We start from the raw sequence: 19,020 nt of genomic DNA on the forward strand, positions 1-19,020 counted from the left end.
TGTTCTCATTAGTTTAATCTGGGGACAGCAATGGTTTCTCCCATGTGATGTGGAAGGGGGAGAAGTGGCACGTGGGACATTTGTTCAGATTTGTTGCCATAGCTTTCCTCAGAAGTTGAGAGAGTGTGACTTGCCTGAGGTCACACCATTGTTGAGATCTGAACCTGGTCTCCCAGAGACATAGTCTTAAACCTCTATACTACACTGACTCAGAAACCTCTTTGAATAACTCTACAATTTAGAACTTTTTGAAGTGTGGAATTATACAAAATTATTCTGTGTAATTCCACAATTCAAAATGTCACAAAGTGCTTCAAGCCTAGGGAAAAATGACAAAAATAAACAAACACAAAAACAGAAAAACTCTGATCTTATGTTAACTCATGTTACTTTAATTTAATCACAATGCCAAGGAAATGAAATTACTTTTCCCATTGTACTAACTGTAATAATGGGAAGTGTAAAAGATCATGGCCATCATCCAGGACTGTGTAAAGTACATTTAAGACCATTACAAATGAAATTGACTGATTTGTGAATCCTAACACTAGTTTCAGTAGCCCTCAACAAATGACTGGTAAATTAGATTTTGTTTCATTTTGCTGTATGGCTAATATGGCTATCCTGAAGATATTTGTTTCTGGAACTGGACTTACGATCAAGAATCCGGTATGCTTCTGATAATCAGCTGATTTTTGCCTTAGTAATTTCTTTATCATCTAATATCCTATTACATTAGTTTTCTCATTTGTAACCAAACTCTTCATGAAGAAATGAATAATTTAATTACAGTTTCCCTTTAAGTCCTTGGCTTCAAAAGCACAGTGATGCATGGAGAATGTATATCCTCATGTCCATTGAATGAATTGCCTGTTAAACTGATTGCTTACTAATAATCATGGATGGCTGTTTGATGATTCTTCAATAGCCACTAATGACTAGAGGTTTTATTCCTTCATAGGCAATTGGCCTTTTTGGTGATGTCTGAAACTATTGCTTATGATCTGATTAAAAAGAGGACATTTGGCAGAGCCTGAAAAAGTTGCCTTTTTAATTAGTGGTAAGTATCCATGCTAGCTGGGGGACAGTGGCAGCTGTAACTGCAAATTAGGAAAGAAATAAATTTCTGGGAAAAGTAAATGATGATAGTTATATGTAAGGTATATATATTTTAAGGACCTGGAACAGCGTGACTACTGGCTTCCTTCAGACCTCATCATATTGAGGTCCTTGATGTGGGGGACAGCGGGGGGGGGGGGGCTTAGGGTAGTAGGGCAAATCATGAAGCAGTGTGGTGAATCTGTCACCCAGTGCCCCCACATCACCTGTATCACCTTTTTTGCCCATCACATGCCTGCGTTATCTCCATTGTTCCTAACCAGAACATCGGCAATCTCCCATGTTTAGGTTTTCCTCTACTACAACACTTCCTTGATGCATGGAGCCCCAGTGGAAGTAGATGTAAATCATGGGATAAGATTCAGAGAGCTCCATGCCAGCTGTGTTGAGGAAGCGTGCTATGATGAGGATTTTTTTGGTAATGTGATGAGGTCCTTTGTTTTACTCTTACTGTGTTTTGCACCAATACAAGTAAACTAAACATGTTGGCTATGAAAATGTAAATCAAAATAAAAGTGGAAGCCAGTGAAAGAAAATGTAATTCCTGGAAGCTTTGCTGGATCATATTGAAGTGCTCTTTTTTTTTTTTTGTGGGAGCTTTTCTACTTCTTTCTCTGTTAATGAAATAATGTCCAGAAACATTGCTACTTTATAAACTATTAGTATAAAAGATATTTCTAAAAGAATAGGATGGTAGAGAACAGACCTGTTGTCAAAAATATTATTGACAACCATTTATAAATGCAGACCCAACATAGCCAGCTGTGCATAGAGGCTTGGTTTTGGGAGGATTAACCCACAGTTTTGGGAATTGTAGTTCATCCCCATCCTTATGATTTTCTAATGGGAGCACTCACAAAAAAACAAATCAAAAATGGGCTTTTCCCCTAATAAATAGTGTTACTAATTAACTAACTGATATTTACCTAACACCCAAAACAAACAATGCCTTCTTCAAATAACCCAGGCACCACCGGGTCTCCAAGCTAGTATTATAATACAGATAAGGTGACAGGATTCACAGAAAAAGGGTCCTTCTGGGATAAAATAATGTTATCAGAAAAGAAGACAATTACAAAAATTGTTAGAATGGTTGGCAGAAATAGAACAAGTAAAAGATTGTATGGTTAAATGGGCAGCTAATGTAGATCATACAATAAAATTAGAGGACTGGGAAAAATATGGAATCATAAATCAAAATAAACATATGCTTGAAAGAGAATTGGTACAAAATGATGTACCAATAGTACATAACTCCCCAAAAGTTAGCAAAATCTTATAAAAAATATGCAAGACAAATGCTGGAAATGTGAAACCCATGTGGGTACTTTTTACCACATGTGTTGGAGCTGCAGAGAAGCAAGGGATTTTTGGAAGGAAATACAAGAAAAAATCAGAAAATACTTGGCATAACAATACAACTGAAACTGGAATATTATTTACTGGGAGTAACTGACATCGATTTGGACAAAAATAAAAACATGTTTTTAATCACCTAGTTACGGCTGCCAGAATACTTTATGCAAGCAATTGGAGAATAAAAGAATAAAATAAATAAATTCAACAGATCAATGGCTGTTAAAAATAATGGAAATTATGAACATGGATCTGTCACAAGAAATTCAATGTGCAGATTTGACAAATATGAATTTAATATGATGTGTAAGAATGAATGGAAGGATGGAAGGATGTGTGGTTGGAGTTAATAATTTTGGAAACACCAGTATAATATTAAGGCCTGCAATGACTAACTAACTGCTTGCTGGAACTGTGATCAAAACCTGCTAATGAGAATTTATAAGAACTGTGACAGTTCCTTTCAAGTTAAGGAAATGTTTGCAATATTCCTTATGTTAAGAAGGAAGTCAACATAAGATCAACACCAATCAAGAAGATCAACATCTGGCCAGGAAACTGAGATGGATCCAGGATGGAAGACGTCTATCATTAATTTACAACTTTGGGACTACATCAACAGAATATTCCTATAAAAGACTCAGGTTGGTCCTCAGTGACCAACCTGAGGAGTCTGGTTCACCCACTATGCTCTCTTCCTTGGGAAGGAGAGAGATAGTGTACCTATTAGGGCTGGGCGGTTTCGTTCGTTAATTTTCGTAATTCGTTATTAATTCGTTATTTTTTTTGATAACGAAGCGATATTGAACCATTCAGGAGCAACTAAAAACGAAATGAATTTTTTCAATTCGTTTCGTAATTGTTTCGTATTTGTTTCGAAATCGATTCGTAATTGTTTCGAAATCGATTCGTTATTATTTCCGCATGTCTGGTGCAAGTTTTATAGTCGTTTTCTCAGTGAAAAAAAAAATTATCACACAACAGTCAACAACAGAGGGAGAGGGAAGCTTCCTGTCCCATTTGGAGATTTTTTTAGCGTATTGCGCGATCGCACCCACCATTAACGAATCGATTCGTAATTGTTTCAAAATCGATTCGTAATTGATTCGTAATTTACGAAATTTCATAAATATCGAAAAAAAATTAAGGAAAATTTCAGAATTAATTTAAAAATCGAAACGCAAAAACCCCCTAAAAACGAATCGAGTTTAGAAACAATTTTTTCCGTGGTTGCCCAGCCCTAGTACCTATGGATAGTGGCAGGTTTGCATGGGAGCAGTCTGGTCACTTTGGGGCTTCTTTCTCAAGGGGAGAGGAAGAAGTGCGCTTTTGGAGTCTTAGATTTTGTGCAGGGAGTCAGGTTCTACTGTATGGAAAACAGAGATCTAGTCCTTGGCATTGTTCTTAGTGAAAGAAGTTTTGGAACTATGCATTGGCAGGCTGCAGGGAAGCAGGTTCTGGCCTAAGAGGTGCTTCTCCAAGGAGGCAAACCATCAAGGGAAACCAAAGAAAACAACAGATTGGTACTTTTATACATGATACAAGAAAAAATTAAAATGATAATATAGTAAAACAAAAGAGAAAGAGAAAAATCTGTCACACATTGAAGAAGGACAAAGAGGAAGCAGAAACTAAAAAGAATGCAACAATGGACAATATAAGCCATGAGAAAGAAGATTGGAAGATGATGAATTTTTTCCTCCCTCTCTACCCCATTTTTCCCACAACCCTAAATCATCTCTTTCTTACATTTTTTTTTCTTTTTTCTCGTTTCTCTCTTCTCCCTCTCTTTTCCCTTGTCATCTTCTCCTGCCCGTCCCCCCGTTCCCTCTTTTCTATTCTATGATATATTTTAAACAAGTTATTTTACCTAATAAAAATGATCATAGAATCATAGAATCAAAGAGTTGGAAGAGACCTCATGAGCCATACAGTCCAACCCCCTACCAAAAAGCAGGAATATTGCATTCAAATCACCCCTGACAGATGGCCATCCAGCCTCTGTTTAAAAGCTTCCAAAGAAATTTTCCCCACACTCTGGGGCAGAGAGTTCCACTGCTGAACAGCTCTCACAGTCAGGAAGTTCTGCCTCATGTGCAGATGGAATCTCCTAGTTTGTCCTAGTCTCCAGGGAAGCTGAAAACAAGCTTGCTCCCTCCTCCCTGTGGCTTCCTCTCACATATTTATACATGGCTATCATATCTCCTCTCAGCCTTCTCTTTTTCAGGCTAAACATGCCCAGCTCCTTAAGCCGCTCCTCATAGGGCTTGTTCTCCAGATCCTTGATCATTTTAATCGCCCTCCTCTGGACACATTCAAGCTTGTCAATATCTCTCTTGAATTGTGGTGCCCAGAATTGGACACAATATTCCAGGTGTGGTCTAACCAAAGCAGAATAGAGGGGTAGCATGACTTCCCTAGATCTAGACACTATACTCCTATTGATGCAGGCCAAAATTCCATTGGCTTTTTTTGCCACCACATAACATTGTTGGCTCATGTTTAACTTGTTGTCCATGAGGACTCCAAGATCTTTTTCTCACATACTGCTCTCAAGCCAGGCATCATCCCCCACTCTGTATCTTTGCATTTCGTTTTTTCTGCCTAAGTGGAGTATCTTGCATTTGTCACTTTTGAACTTCATTTTGTTAGTTTTGGCCCATCTCTCTAATCTGTCAAGATCGTTTTGAATTCTGCTCCTGTCCTCTGGAGTATTGGCTATCCCTCCCAATTTGTTGTCGTCTGCAAACTTGATGATCATACCTTCTAGCCCTTCATCTAAGTCATTAATAAAGATGTTGAACAGGACCGGGCCCAGGACGGAACCCTGCGGCACTCCACTTGTCATTTCTTTCCAGAATGAAGAGGACGCATTGGGGAGAATCACCCTCTGGGTTTGTCCATTTAACCAATTACATATCTACCTCACCGTAGTTTTGCCTAGCCCACATTGGACTAGTTTGTTGGCCAGAAGGTCATGGGGGATCTTGTCGAAGGCAAGGTGCAAGAAAAAAAGGAAAAAAAAACTTTAAATGATTGAGTTATTCCCAGTTTTGGCAAGTAGAAAAATGCAATGAAAAACATACATTCAAATATCACAACAGTGTAGTCATGAAGACTCAGTCACAGTGAAATGTGCACAAGTGCTAGTACTGTGTACACATATCCAGGTCAGAATGTCAGCAGTACTATCAAGCAGCTCCAAGCCCTGCTCCTTTCTCCTGGCAGCTGCACTGAGAGAGGAACTGCACATGCAGCATTCATTTGAGTACATAATCCCTATATATCTGGGGAAAGCATTATAACTAGAAAAGAAGTATGGATTGCACTGCAAAAAAGCTTCTGCAACTTCTAGCAGGTGATACTCATGTTCCTAATATGGCATTCTTGCTAATTTCAAGTATCCATAGGGAGTCTTTTATGCTGTATATAAAAATTGTTGTTCACAGTCCTGTGCTAGAAGATGTAGTTACAATAGTCTCATGTCGAATGCCATGTCATCAAGCTCACTATTTCTTTGGTGCAGCCTCTCCAAACCTAGACATTTCCTGGTTGGTGGAGAGTGAGGGGCAACTGCAGATAAACAGCAAGCTATTTTCCTATTTATGCATGGGACAGTGTGCTAGTACTTCGTTAAAACAGTCCTTTAAATATAGGGGGGGGGGGGGAGGATGCAAATTATTTTCTTCTAGTGTATCGAGGACTGATATTTCCTTTTTTTTCTGTGACTGCATTTGTTCCTTTCTTTGCTGGTGTGAGATCAGGAGCAGGTCAAGCCCGGTCAGAACCAGTCAACCAAAGCCTGCTGTGAAAAGGAGTCTACAAAAGCAAAAGCTATAACTTAGGCTCCTTCCTCACAGCTGTATAAAATCCACATTGAACTGGATTATATGGCAGTGTGGACTCAGCTAACCTAGTTTAAAGCAGATATTGTGGATTATCTGCCTTGATATTCTGAGTTATATGGATGTGTGTGAGGGTGCTTAAAGGTTTTCTTTAAAGGATTACTCAAGGCCCTTCCACACAGCCCTATAACCCAGAATATGAAGGCACAGGCATGTAGCCGGGGGGGAGGGAGGCTTGGGGGGCTTCAGCCCCCCCCCCAAATTCTCATGGTGGTCCGCGAGAAGGCTTTACTGGTACATTATTTAAACTGTTATGTTTATTCATATCATAATCTGATCACCATGCTCAATATATCCCATATGCTTGGGGGTATTGGGGTAATGATACAAAAGGTTTGCTAGAGTAGACCCTCTTTCACTCAGACTCAGCCCCCCCGAACCAAACTCACCCCCCCTCCCCGAAACAAAATCCTGGCTACGGGCCTGTCAAGGCAGATAATCCTCAAAATCTGTCCACACTGCCATATAATCCAGTTCAATGTAGATTTTATACTACTATGAATACAAGTTAGGAAGTTCAGAAGCATTGATAAGATCTAAATAGGATTTGGAAACTGGGTTACTTAATTGGTATATACTGAATTTTTAGAGGTTTTCTTTTCTACAGTTATGTCTGACCATTTTCATTTAAGAATTGAAGGGAAGACTTGGTCATGTATTTTCCCATACTAAACTCTCTGATCGGCACAGCCATTTATTTAATGATCACCTTGAGACCTGAGTAGCAGATTCAGGGAAGGATATGGACAGTAAAGGGGCAAGGTGGATGGCAGGAACCCTAGGGTTGCAACTGTATGCCATCCGGAAGAGGCTAATGATTGTGATGCCCAGTACACTCTGTTGTTGCTCTTTTTCTTCTTTTACTTTGTCTTTATAGTTGTATTGAATTTTTGCTATTATTTATTTCATTTACAAAAAATAAAAAGCTTTAAAAAGAAGTATTTCATCTGGCTGACAAACAATGAACTAGTTCATGTGCTCCTATTTCAATAGTTTACTTGACAACCGAGTGCTGGTTTTGATCATTCATTGGAGTTTGTCTGACACAGAAAACACACTGTAGAAGATGAAGGAGTCTAACTACAAAGGGTACAGTGATATTCTGAGCATGGAGACAGTTGTAAGAAACAACAATAATTTATTTAATGTACCACAGTGCCAGCCTACCTGGTTAGAAATGAGCCTTGCAAGCATATCCATTCTTGATCCTGACTCTGAGATCATTCTTGCTGCATTAATCACATCCGATGTATTCTTCAATGGCCCTCTACCCCTTTAATAAATAAAAAAAGAGATACGATAAACATTAATATGCATTACTATATTGGAGTAAGTGTGAGAACAGAATTCTGAATGCAGATGCCTCTGAGAATTAAGCCAAACCTTATTTGATTTTTAATGTAATATATTCATGGTACCTATCATCACAGCTCTGGGCAAATAGTTTTGTCTCATTGCTTATTTTATTAGATTGGTTATTTCCATTTCTATGCCAGCAATACTTTGTTTGTTAAATAAAAATAAGCGTTGCAAAAATGTCCGGTAATTGATGATGTGAAGTTTCCCACACCTATATCACACCACATACATTTCAGTATGTGATTGTTAATTACATATCGGAAAATCACAATATTTCAAAGCTAGGTCAATTTTGTGTTTGTTCCATCCCATTATTGCATTAATCACATAAATCCCATTGCAATATTATTATAATATGCAAAAATACATTTGAAATGGGAAAAAAGAGTATGAAAATGGCAAATAGCGGTTTTTCTCCAGTCTAGAGTGACGTTCCCTGAAGTAGGGATGCAAATCTTTGATTACTTTGTCCCCACATGTGAGGATGAATAATTAAATAGAATTCTCTCTGCTGTGGAGAAAATCAATATTCTTCTGCAGCACTCTCCTTGTATTACAATGCCCTGAAGTGTTGGGTAAAAATTACTCTGATTAGAAAAATGTGTGGGATTGTGTATATTTTTTAAAAAAGAAATGACCCTGCTCAAGTTTCCTGCACAAGAAATAAAGTTTTCTGCACAGGTTTAATCAATTAATGCAGAACAGCACTTCAAAACATTATTCATTAGCAAAGAATTTTGCAATCAATCCCTTATAATTAATGTCAGTGATAACACTGAAATCTAGAGTTGTCCAAATCCAGAAATAAATAGGGCATTTACACAAACAAACAAAGAGAAGGCTACCAAATATTTCATTTCAATGATTTTTTAAAATTAATATGGGTTCCTAGAAACACAGTTACAGTGACCATTCTATGAAAGAAGAGGGTCTGGTGTCAAACTCTCCATTCATTTATTGAGAAGAGACAATACCCTCATAATTATGTTCTATTCAAAAGCAAGCAATACAATTTAAATTACTCTTAGCTGATCCTTGCAATTCATTTTTTACCATTTATTTTTTAAAATGTCTTTATTATGACCTTTTATCCTCACTCATGTCTTAACACAATAGATTCTGGGGGTGTGACATGGGGAGCCATACATTTTGCTGTCTCTCAAATTATAAGCCACTAGATAAATGCATTACATACTATGTATACTGTAGAGTGCCTGAGTCAAAAACTCACTTTCTGGAATGGAACTGTGTACTCATTGTGATTGCAAGAAGAATGCCTTCTACATGTGCCACAAATGGCAATGCTGATCCAGAATTGCTCTGGATCGGCATCACCCATGGCAACTGGCTCAGTGCAGAAACTGGTTCAGTGACACTTAACTACCACCCTTGCCTTGCCCCTGTTGATCTGACCTTAGCAGAGACTAATGGCTATGAAAATAGTGGTGGTCACTACTTAGCACTGTAATATCAATAAATGGAAGAACAAAGTGACGCGAGAGAGGGAGGAACAGAAATCCCACCCCCCGATCTCGGATCGCTTCATTTTTCTGACTATCATCACTTCAAGCAAAGAGCAGCAACCACCACCATTTTCATGTCCAATTGTCACCACTAAGCTCTGGAATGCAAGGGGAAGCAAAGTGCCACCCACTGTCCTCAGACTTTCCAAGTCCAGGGAAAGGCACAGATGCCTCTGAATAGGAAGTGGCCCAACGGTTTACACAGGCCCAAAATTTGGGTGAGCTCTAGAGTGTTAAGGAAGCTCTGGCACATCCTATAACTTTTTAAAATGCAGGACAAAGTGGCATGTACCATAGAGTATATTCATGTAGATGAGCCCAAAAAACCTCTCAAGATCTGGACAAAAAGAATATAGAAGCAGGGATATAGTCCCATCAATATCTTCAGACATAAATTAGAAATTGTTAATTGTAAAGGTATACTATGGGCTAGAGTATTAGTAATCTGTATCTCCCATATCAAGGATACAATGGATTGCTTTTGGAGTTTATTCTAGACTTTAAATAAGCTGTTCTAGGTGCTAAACTCTAGCACCAAAGTGATCACCACCTTGAATTGTTCCCTGAAAACCTGAAATAAAAGACTGGGTTTACTGTATTCTAACATAGAAACCACTAGCTGCCCCTGATGGAGACCTGGTGGAGACCACTGTGTCTTTGGATCCTGGTAAAATATAGCCTTTTAAACCTTCCATCTGTGCTTGGGCCTGGCTGTGGCATATTCTGCGAAACTTACTAACATCACAAACATCACAAAACTACATGAAGGCGAAGAATATATAAGTTGTAATGTTTTAACTTTTAACTTATCCACTACATCCATGATGTCAAAGGGTAATATATAAAGTAAAGAGAGAAAGCATAAATCATATTTTTTCTGATAGCTAAAACTTTACTGTTTAATGTTCATATCAAGATTTCTGAAATTCTTAATGACAGTGCAGTGAATGTCAATAAAAAAGAATGATACGTATACCTTACTAAGTAGTATATTGCCTTAGAATGTGCATTATGCATTGGTTTGCATTTTCTTGGCTCTCTGTTTCCAAATGTCATTGAAATTTTCATGTTATGACTACGACTTCAAAACTTCAAAAATATTTGGAACAGATGGATGTCATGTTGAATATTTAATAAAAGAATTAGGCTGCTAGGCTTATTTCTTTATTATTATTGCTATTTAAGGAAAATGTGTTGGGGAAAGACAACATCGATCAAATGTATATTGGCATAAAATGTTAGAGGGAAAAAGAAGTTTTTTGAAAGTGACCTTGATTTAAACTGAATATCAGTTTTACATCTTTGGAAAATTGTCCACCCTATTCTGTTTCAATCAACATCATGGTAGAAAAATATGACATTGTAGGAACATGATGAGATCTTCTAGCAAATACGAATTATAATCCAAGTTTTGCCTTACCTCTAACTGGAAACACATCTCATCTGTACAATTCTCTTTCAAAACTAATGGTAAGCAAGTCAAACATTTTCAGGTGAATACGTATGACAAGTTGGAAGGAATGATTACCCTAGAAATGAGCCTTTCCACCAACTACCATTTCCCTTTCTCAGCCCTTCCCATTTTCTTCTCTCTTTTTTGTCCAAGTTATTAGTGATAAAGGTGTTCTCCCATATTTTTGGACTCTCAAAGGATGAAGGAGAATGGAGAATGGAGAATGGAACCATAGAATCATAGAATCATAGAATCATAGAATCAAAGAGTTGGAAGAGACCTCATGGGCCATCCAGTCCAACCCCCTGCCAAGAAGCAGGAATATTGCATTCAAATCACCCCTGACAAATGGCCATCCAGCCTCTGCTTAAAAGTTTCCAAAGAAGGAGCCTCCACCACACTCTGGGGCAGAGAGTTCCACTGCTGAACGGCTCTCACAGTCAGGAAGTTCTTCCTAATGTTCAGATGGAATCTCCTCTGTTGTAGTTTGAAGCCATTGTTCCGCGTCCTAGTCTCCAAGGAAGCAGAAAACAAGCTTGCTCCCTCCTCCCTGTGGCTTCGTCTCACATATTTATACATGGCTACCATATCTCCTCTCAGCCTTCTCTTCTTCAGGCTAAACATGCCCAGTTCCCTAAGCCGCTCCTCATAGGGCTTGTTCTCCAGAACCTTGATCATTTTAGTCGCCCTCCTCTGGACACATTCCAGCTTGTCAATATCTCTCTTGAATTGTGGTGCCCAGAATTGGACACAATATTCCAGATGTGGTCTAACCAAAGCAGAATAGAGGGGTAGCATTACTTCCTTAGATCTAGACACTATGCTCCTATTGATGCAGGCCAAAATCCCATTGGCTTTTTTTGCCGCCACATCACATTGTTGGCTCATGTTTAACTTGTTGTCCACGAGGACTCCAATATCTTTTTCACACGTACTGCTCTCGAGCCAGGCGTCCCCCATTCTGTATCTTTGCATTTCATTTTTTCTGCCAAAGTGGAGTATCTTGCATTTGTCACTGTTGAACTTCATTTTGTTAGTTTTGGCCCATCTCTCTAATCTGTCAAGATGGTTTTGAATTCTGCTCCTGTCCTCTGGACTATTGGCTATCCCTCCCAATTTGGTGTCGTCTGCAAACTTGATGATCATGCCTTCTAGCCCTTCATCTAAGTCATTAATAAAGATGTTGAACAGGACCGGGCCCAGGACGGAACCCTGCGGCACTCCGCTCGTCACTTCTTTCCAAGATGAAGAGGAAGCATTAGTGAGCACTCTCTGTGTTCGTCCACTTAACCAATTACAGATCCACCTCACCGTAGTTTTGCCTAGCCCACATTGGACTAGTTTCCTTGCCAGAAGGTCATGGGGGACCTTGTCGAAGGCCTTACTGAAATCCAGGTACGCTACATCCACGGCATTCCCCGCATCTACCCAGCTTGTAGCTCTATCGAAGAAAGAGATCAGATTAGTCTGGCATGACTTGTTTTTGATAAATCCATGTTGACTATTAGCGATGACTGCATTTGTTTCTAAGTGTTTGCAGACCGCTTCCTTAACAATCTTTTCCAGAATCTTGCCCGGTATCGACGTGAGGCTGACCGGACGGTAGTTGTTTGGGTCATCCTTTTTTCCCTTCTTGAAGATTGGGACCACATTGGCCCTCCTCCAATCTGCTGGAACTTCTCCCGTTCTCCAAGAACTCTCAAAGATGGTTGCCAATGGTTCCGAAAAGACTTCCGCTAGTTCCTTCAATACTCTGGGGTGTAGTTGATCTGGCCCTGGGGACTTGAACTCATTAAGAGCGGCCAGGTATTCCTGGACGATTTCTTTCCCAATTTGGGGTTGGATGTCCTCCAATCCCTCATCATCTTGCTGAGGTTGAAGACTCTCTTTTTGTGTGAAGACCGAGGCAAAGAAGGCATTAAATACTTCTGCCTTTTCCCTATCTCCTGTCAGCATTGCCCCATCTTCTCCGCGAAGAGGTCCTATCGCCTCCTTGTTTTTCCTTTTTCTACTGACATAAGAATAGAAGCCCTTTTTATTGTTTTTAATATCCCTGGCAAGTCTGAGCTCGTTTTTTGCTTTAGCTTTGCAGACCTTTTCCCTACAGGTGTTGGCTATTTGTTTGAATTCTTCTTTGGTGATTTCTCCCTTTTTCCACTTCTTGTGCATGTCTCTTTTGTGTCTTAGCACAGTTAGAAGTTCTTTGGACATCCATTCTGGCTTCTTTGCACTTGTCCTATTTTTTCTCTTTGTTGGCACGGTTTGCAATTGCGCCTTGAGTATTTCACTCTTGAGAAATTCCCATCCATCCGTAGCTCCCTTGTCTTTTAGTTTCTGTGTCCACGGAATGCTGCTCAGCGTTTCCTTCATTTTTTGGAAATCAGCTCTCCTAAAGTCCAAAATGCGGGTTTGACTTGTCTTAGTTTCGGCCTTCCTTTGTACCTCAAATTGCAGGAGCACATGGTCACTTGCCCCTAAGGATCCTACCACTTCGACCGCATCGATCAGGTCCTCCGCATTTGTTAGGATGAGATCAAGAGTAGCCAATCCCCTTGTTGCCTCTTCTACCTTCTGGACCATGAAATTGTCTGCAAGGCAAGCGAGGAATTTCTTGGACCTTGTACTCTTGGCCGAGTTTGTTTTCCAGCAAATATCGGGATAGTTGAAATCGCCCATGACTACTACATCTCTTTTCTGTGCCTGTTTGGTCAACTGTTGGCAGAAGACTTCATCAAGATCTTCCTCCTGGCTTGGGGGTCTGTAGTAGACGCCTACAACGACATCTTTTTGAGTCCCAGTTCCCTTGATTCTTATCCAGATGATTTCAAGCTGGTTTCCCAGATTGCTGTCTTGAATTTCTTCTGCAGCATAAGAGTTTTTGACATATAAGGCTACTCCGCCTCCTCTCCCCTTTGTTCGGTTTCTGTGAAAGAGGTTATACCCCTCAATATCTACATTCCAGCGATAGGAGTCATCCCACCAGGTTTCAGTGATCCCTATGATATCATATTTGTGGTGTTGTGCTAGAAGTTGGAGTTCGTCTTGTTTATTTCCCATGCTCTGTGCATTAGTGTAAAGACATGTGAGCCCCTGGGATCTTCCCTTGAGCTGTTTGATTGGGATTATTGTGCTTTTGGTACTTGGTCCTTGTTGTGTTTGTGCAGCCCTCCGTTTAGCCTTCTGGCGTTTCCCAGACATTATGGGTAAAGTAGTGTTCGCAAGGCTGTTGTCCCCCTCCCCCGGTGGACCTAGTTTAAAGTGCGTCTAATGAGGTTTGCGAGTCTGTGAGCAAAAAGGTGTTTTCCTACTTGTGTGAGATGCACCCCATCCCTTGCCAGTAGGCCATCCTCCTGGAATAGCAGGCCATGGTCGAGGAAGACAAAGCGTTCCTCCTGACACCATTTTCTAAGCCAGTCATTGACCTGTACTATTTTTCTGGCTCTTGTGGGTCTGTGTCTTACAACAGGGAGGAGGGATGAAAAGACCACCTGTACATTACATTCTTTTAGCATTGCTCCTAGAGCTCGAAAATCATTTGTGATCTTTTGAAACGTATGCCTTGCAGTATCATTGGTTCCTACATGAATCAACATGAGGGGTGGACGGTGATAGGGCTTGAGGAGCCTGGTGAGCCTCTGAGTGATATGGTGTATTTTTGCCCCCGGTAGGTAGCATATTTCTCGAGCCATCCCATCTGGTCTGGAAATGACAGCTTCCGTTCCCCTAAGGAGGGAGTCGCCTACTACCAAGACCTGTTTACTTTCAGGAATGACAGGGCCCCTTTTGTGCAATGTAGTGTGTAGGTCTCCAGAAAAGTGATCCTGTTGGTGTGAATTGTGTAGGTGAAAAGTGTTATCCTCCTCCTCGACATCCCCGGTGCATTCGTCAAGGACAATCCATTGAGATTCGTCCAAGAGCCTATGGTTCTCCTGTATGTGTTCCTGTTGCTCTTGGTCTATGGTTGGGGATGGTACACCTGCAGGATTGTGCAAGTGTGAATGTTGTGAAGTGTTGTTCCAGTCAGGGCTATCCCCTGCACACTGATCAAGGATGAGCCACTGATCAGTATCTAAGCCATTCTGGTCTTCCCCAATATGTTGTGTTTCTTGGTCAGGTGCTAGTTGTGTGAGAATTTGGAATCTATTGTGTAACTGCAGCTGAGCGGAATGAGAACCACTTCTCTATCTGTGTTAACCTCCAGATTTGTCTTATCAAGTTTAATTCAGAGTTCACAAAATGAATTTCTTGTGCCTTCGGACCCTGGTCCCATAAAGTACCCAACTCTCATTCAAGTGAGCTCTATTTCAGAAACTATTCAATCTAGCATGGCAGTAAATTCAGGAGTTAGGGGATAGTATGAGAAAGGATATTAGAAATGTGGTCAGGGTACACAAGTCCATACATCTGCATATTTTCAGTGTTTATAGATTAGAGAAAATAGATGCATAAGAGGAGTGAAGGGGCAAAACCTCCCATGCCTGCCCCATCCCTCTCTGAAAACTCTATCCTAGTTCTTCCGTACCTTGGGAAGTCTGACTTGGCCACGGTAGTCCACGCTCTGGTTACATCCCGTTTAGACTACTGCAACGCTCTCTACGTGGGGTTGCCTTTGAAGACGGCTTGGAAGCTCCAACTAGTCCAGAGTTCGGCAGCCATGATGCTAACAGGAGCGGAGCGCAGGGAGCATACAACTCCTTTGCTGCACCAGCTCCACTGGCTGCCGATTTGCTACCGGGCTCAATTCAAAGTGCTGGCGTTGGCCTATAAAGCCCTAAACGGTTCTGGCCCAAGCTACCTATCCGAACGTATGTCTGCCTATGAACCCACCAGGACTCTAAGATCTTCTGGGGAGGCCCTGCTCTCGATCCCGCCTGCATCACAGGCACGGCTGGCGGGGACGAGGGACAGGGCCTTCTCTGTGGTGGCCCCTCGGCTGTAGAACGCCCTTCCCATGGACATTAGATCAGCCCCTTCGCTAATGGTGTTTCGAAGAAAACTAAAAACCTGGCTGTTTGAACAGGCGTTCGGATAAATAGTGCAATGAACATGATGAATATAGGAAACGGAATTATGGATGACGAATTGGATCACGATTTTAGTTATGAGATTTTAATGTGTTGTTATTGAGATGTCATTAGTTTGTATTTTATACTGTTAATGGTTTTAATATTGTATGTTGTTGGATTGTCTTTTGCTCTTGTTGTGAACCGCGTTGAGTCGCCTACGGGCTGAGAAACTGCGGTATACAAGCAAAGTAAATAAATAAATAAAATAAATATTCATCTGTTCATGCTCGGCATATTCCAGTGTGCCTCCCCAGAATAAGGAAACTCCCAGCAATATGTCCTCTAAATGCACTTTACTATGGATCTAGGAATGTCTGCATGCTCCACCCCTCTCTGAAAACTCTATCCTAGTTCATATTTCATCTGTTCATGCTCAGCATTATCTTTAAATTTTAATTATTGCACCTGGCCCAGCCATGGGTTTTAACTGTCGCTGTGTTATTGTTAATGTTTATTGCTTTTTGTTATAAGTTTTATTTTATTGCTTTGTATTATTAGTTGTTATTGCTTTGTGATTGATGTGTTGTGGGCCACATGTAAGCCACACCGAGTCCCTTGGGAGATGGTAGAGAGGTATAAATAAATTATTATTATTATTATTATTATTATTATTATTATTATTATTATAAAAAGCAATGCCACTCAGTTGTTACCAGTTATCCAGAAGCAATACAATTACATATCCTCATAAGTAGGACAAAGCCTAGAAATAGACCAATGCAATTCAAGTATTTCATAAATGCTGTCATTTTAGTTGCTGGAAAAAACCAAGGTTGAGAGGTATGGCTGTTCCAAATTATTTTGCTGATCTAAACAACTCAATGTGTTTCTCCCTCACCTACAGAATATGACTGGACTCATGGTTACTGCCAAAACCACATCATCCCGTACTTCACCTGAGATGGCTGCATAGGAGGTAAAGGGCATAATTCTGTTCTTTAATGGTCTGAGATCATTGTTTACCCCACCCTCCCACCTGGATAAGCATTCTCATTTTTCCTAATATTATAGCTGACCCTTTTTGATCTGTTGCTTAATATGCCTTCTCTTTTTCTTTCACTTGGACGCAACATTTAGGCCAAGAACACATACTGAAGAGATTTTACAGTTTCACAGAATTTGTCTAAGTTGCGCTATGGCACCTTGTTACAGAACAGTGATGTTGCACAAATGTTCAAAACACATCTAATCAATACACAGCATGCAATAATGTGCATGTGTAACATACAATGCAGAACTATAGGCATTGGCGTCCCATGTGTAACTCCACTGAATATCTACTGCCCAAAAATGCAAACACAGGTGGGAGAGAAGACACAAAGAGTCTTCATCTTGGTTGTTGTAGGTTTTTCCGGGCTATATGGCCATGTTCTAGAGGCAATTTTCTCCTGTCGTTTCGCCTGCATCTATGGCAAGCATCCTCAGAGGTAGTGAGGTCTGTTGGAAGTAGGGAAAATGGGTTAATATATCTGTGGAATGACCAGGGTGAGACAAAGGACTTTTGTCTGCTGGGGCTAGCTGTGAATGTTTCAGCTGATCACCTTGATTTGCATTCAATGGCTTGGAAGTACCTGGGGTGAATCTTTTGTTGAGAGTGATTTTGTGTGCCTGTTTGTTTCCCCTCTGTTGTTTTGCTGTTATAATTTTTGAGTTTTTTAATACTGGTAGCCAGATTTTGTTCATTTTCATGGTTTCTTCCTTTCTGTTGAAATTGTCCACATGCCTGTGGATTTCAATGGCTTCTCTGTGTAGTCTGACATGGTAGTTGTGAGAGTGGTCCAGGCACTTCCAAGCCATTGAATGCAAATCAAGGTGATCAGCTGAAACATTCACAGCTAAGGCATATTTTCCATGTACTTTAGGAAAATGTACTGAATATGAAACTGACTTTGGGAGCCTTCCGTGACTTACAAAACTAAAACGAAAAAGCATGGGGTAAGTTTTGATTCTCAAGTTTTTGGTGCAGGCCACACTCAAGTGTCAGAAATCAATTTGGAAATATATATCTTGCAAATTTTAATATTACTTTAGAAACTTTTGCACATGTTTAACACCTGCCATATGCGAAAATGCTACTGACAGGGTTAAAAGAACATCTAATTTATATGTATCCAAACCTTGATTTCTATGATCAAAAGAAAAATGATTAACAATAGTAATTACATAGAGTGCCAAAATGCAAGAGACCCCTCAGCCTTAGAGGTCATCTAACACAATCCTATATGAGTTCTGCTCCAGAAGACAGGAGCAGAATTCAAAATGATATTAAGAGATTAGAGAGATGGGCCAAAACTAACAAAATGAAGTTCAACAGCGACAAATGCAAGATACTCCACTTTGGCAGGAAAAACGAAATGCAAAGATACAGAATGAGGGGCAACATGGCTCGTGAACAGTACATGTGAAAAAGATCTTGGGGTCCTCATGGAGAATAAATTAAACATGATCCAACAATGTGATACGGCAGCAAAAAAAAGCCAATGGTATTTTGGCCTGCATCAATATGAGTATAGTGTCTAGATCCAGGGAAGTCATGCTACCCCCTTTTCTGCCTTAGTTAGATCTCACCTGGAATATTGTGTCCAATTCCGGCCACCACAATTGAAGAGAGATGTTGACAAGCTGGAATGTGTCCAGAGGAGGGCAACTAAAATGATAAAGGGTCTGGAGAACAAGCCCTATGAGGAGCAACTTAAAGAGCTGGGCATGTTTAGCCTGAAGAAGAGAAGGCTGAGAGGAGACATGATAGCCACATATAAATATGTGAGAGGAAGTCATAGGGAGGAGGGAGCAAGCTTGTTTTCTGCTTCCTTGGAGAATAGGACGTGGAACAATGGCATCAAACTACAAGAAAGGAGATTCCACTGGAACATTTGGAAGAACTTCCTGACTGTGACAGCTGTTATGCAGTGGAACTCTCTGCCCCGGAGTGTGGTGGAGGCTCCTTCTTTGAGGCTGGATGGCCATCTGTCGGGGGTGCTTTGAATGCAACTTTCCTGCTTCTTGGCAGGGGATTGGACTGGATGGCCCATGAGGTCTCTTCCAACTCTATGATTCTATGAAGGTTCAAACAAAGTGTAGATATGGGAAGAGGGATTATTATGCTTATCTGAAAATGTGATTATTTTAACCGTGCTCACTTGCACTGGTAATAAATGCTGAACCCTAAACACATAGGGATACAGACCCCCACTCCACCAAAAAAAAACCCCATTAACATTGTTTTTTCTCAAACACCA

The 19,020-nt window shown here is 40.4% G+C and overlaps 1 protein-coding gene across 1 annotated transcript in view; it reads right to left on the reverse strand.

The window, feature by feature from the left end:
* CTNNA3 (catenin alpha 3) overlaps positions 1–19,020 on the reverse strand; it is a 1,221,152-nt gene that overhangs the window by 21,982 nt on the left and 1,180,150 nt on the right. The window contains exon 16 of the mRNA XM_060768919.2: positions 7,548–7,653. Coding sequence (XP_060624902.2) covers positions 7,548–7,653 — 106 coding nt within the window. The remainder of the gene's footprint in view (positions 1–7,547; positions 7,654–19,020) is intronic.

Source organism: Anolis sagrei, chromosome 3 (genome assembly GCF_037176765.1).
Source record: "Anolis sagrei isolate rAnoSag1 chromosome 3, rAnoSag1.mat, whole genome shotgun sequence".
Taxonomy (NCBI): Eukaryota; Metazoa; Chordata; class Lepidosauria; order Squamata; family Dactyloidae; genus Anolis; species Anolis sagrei.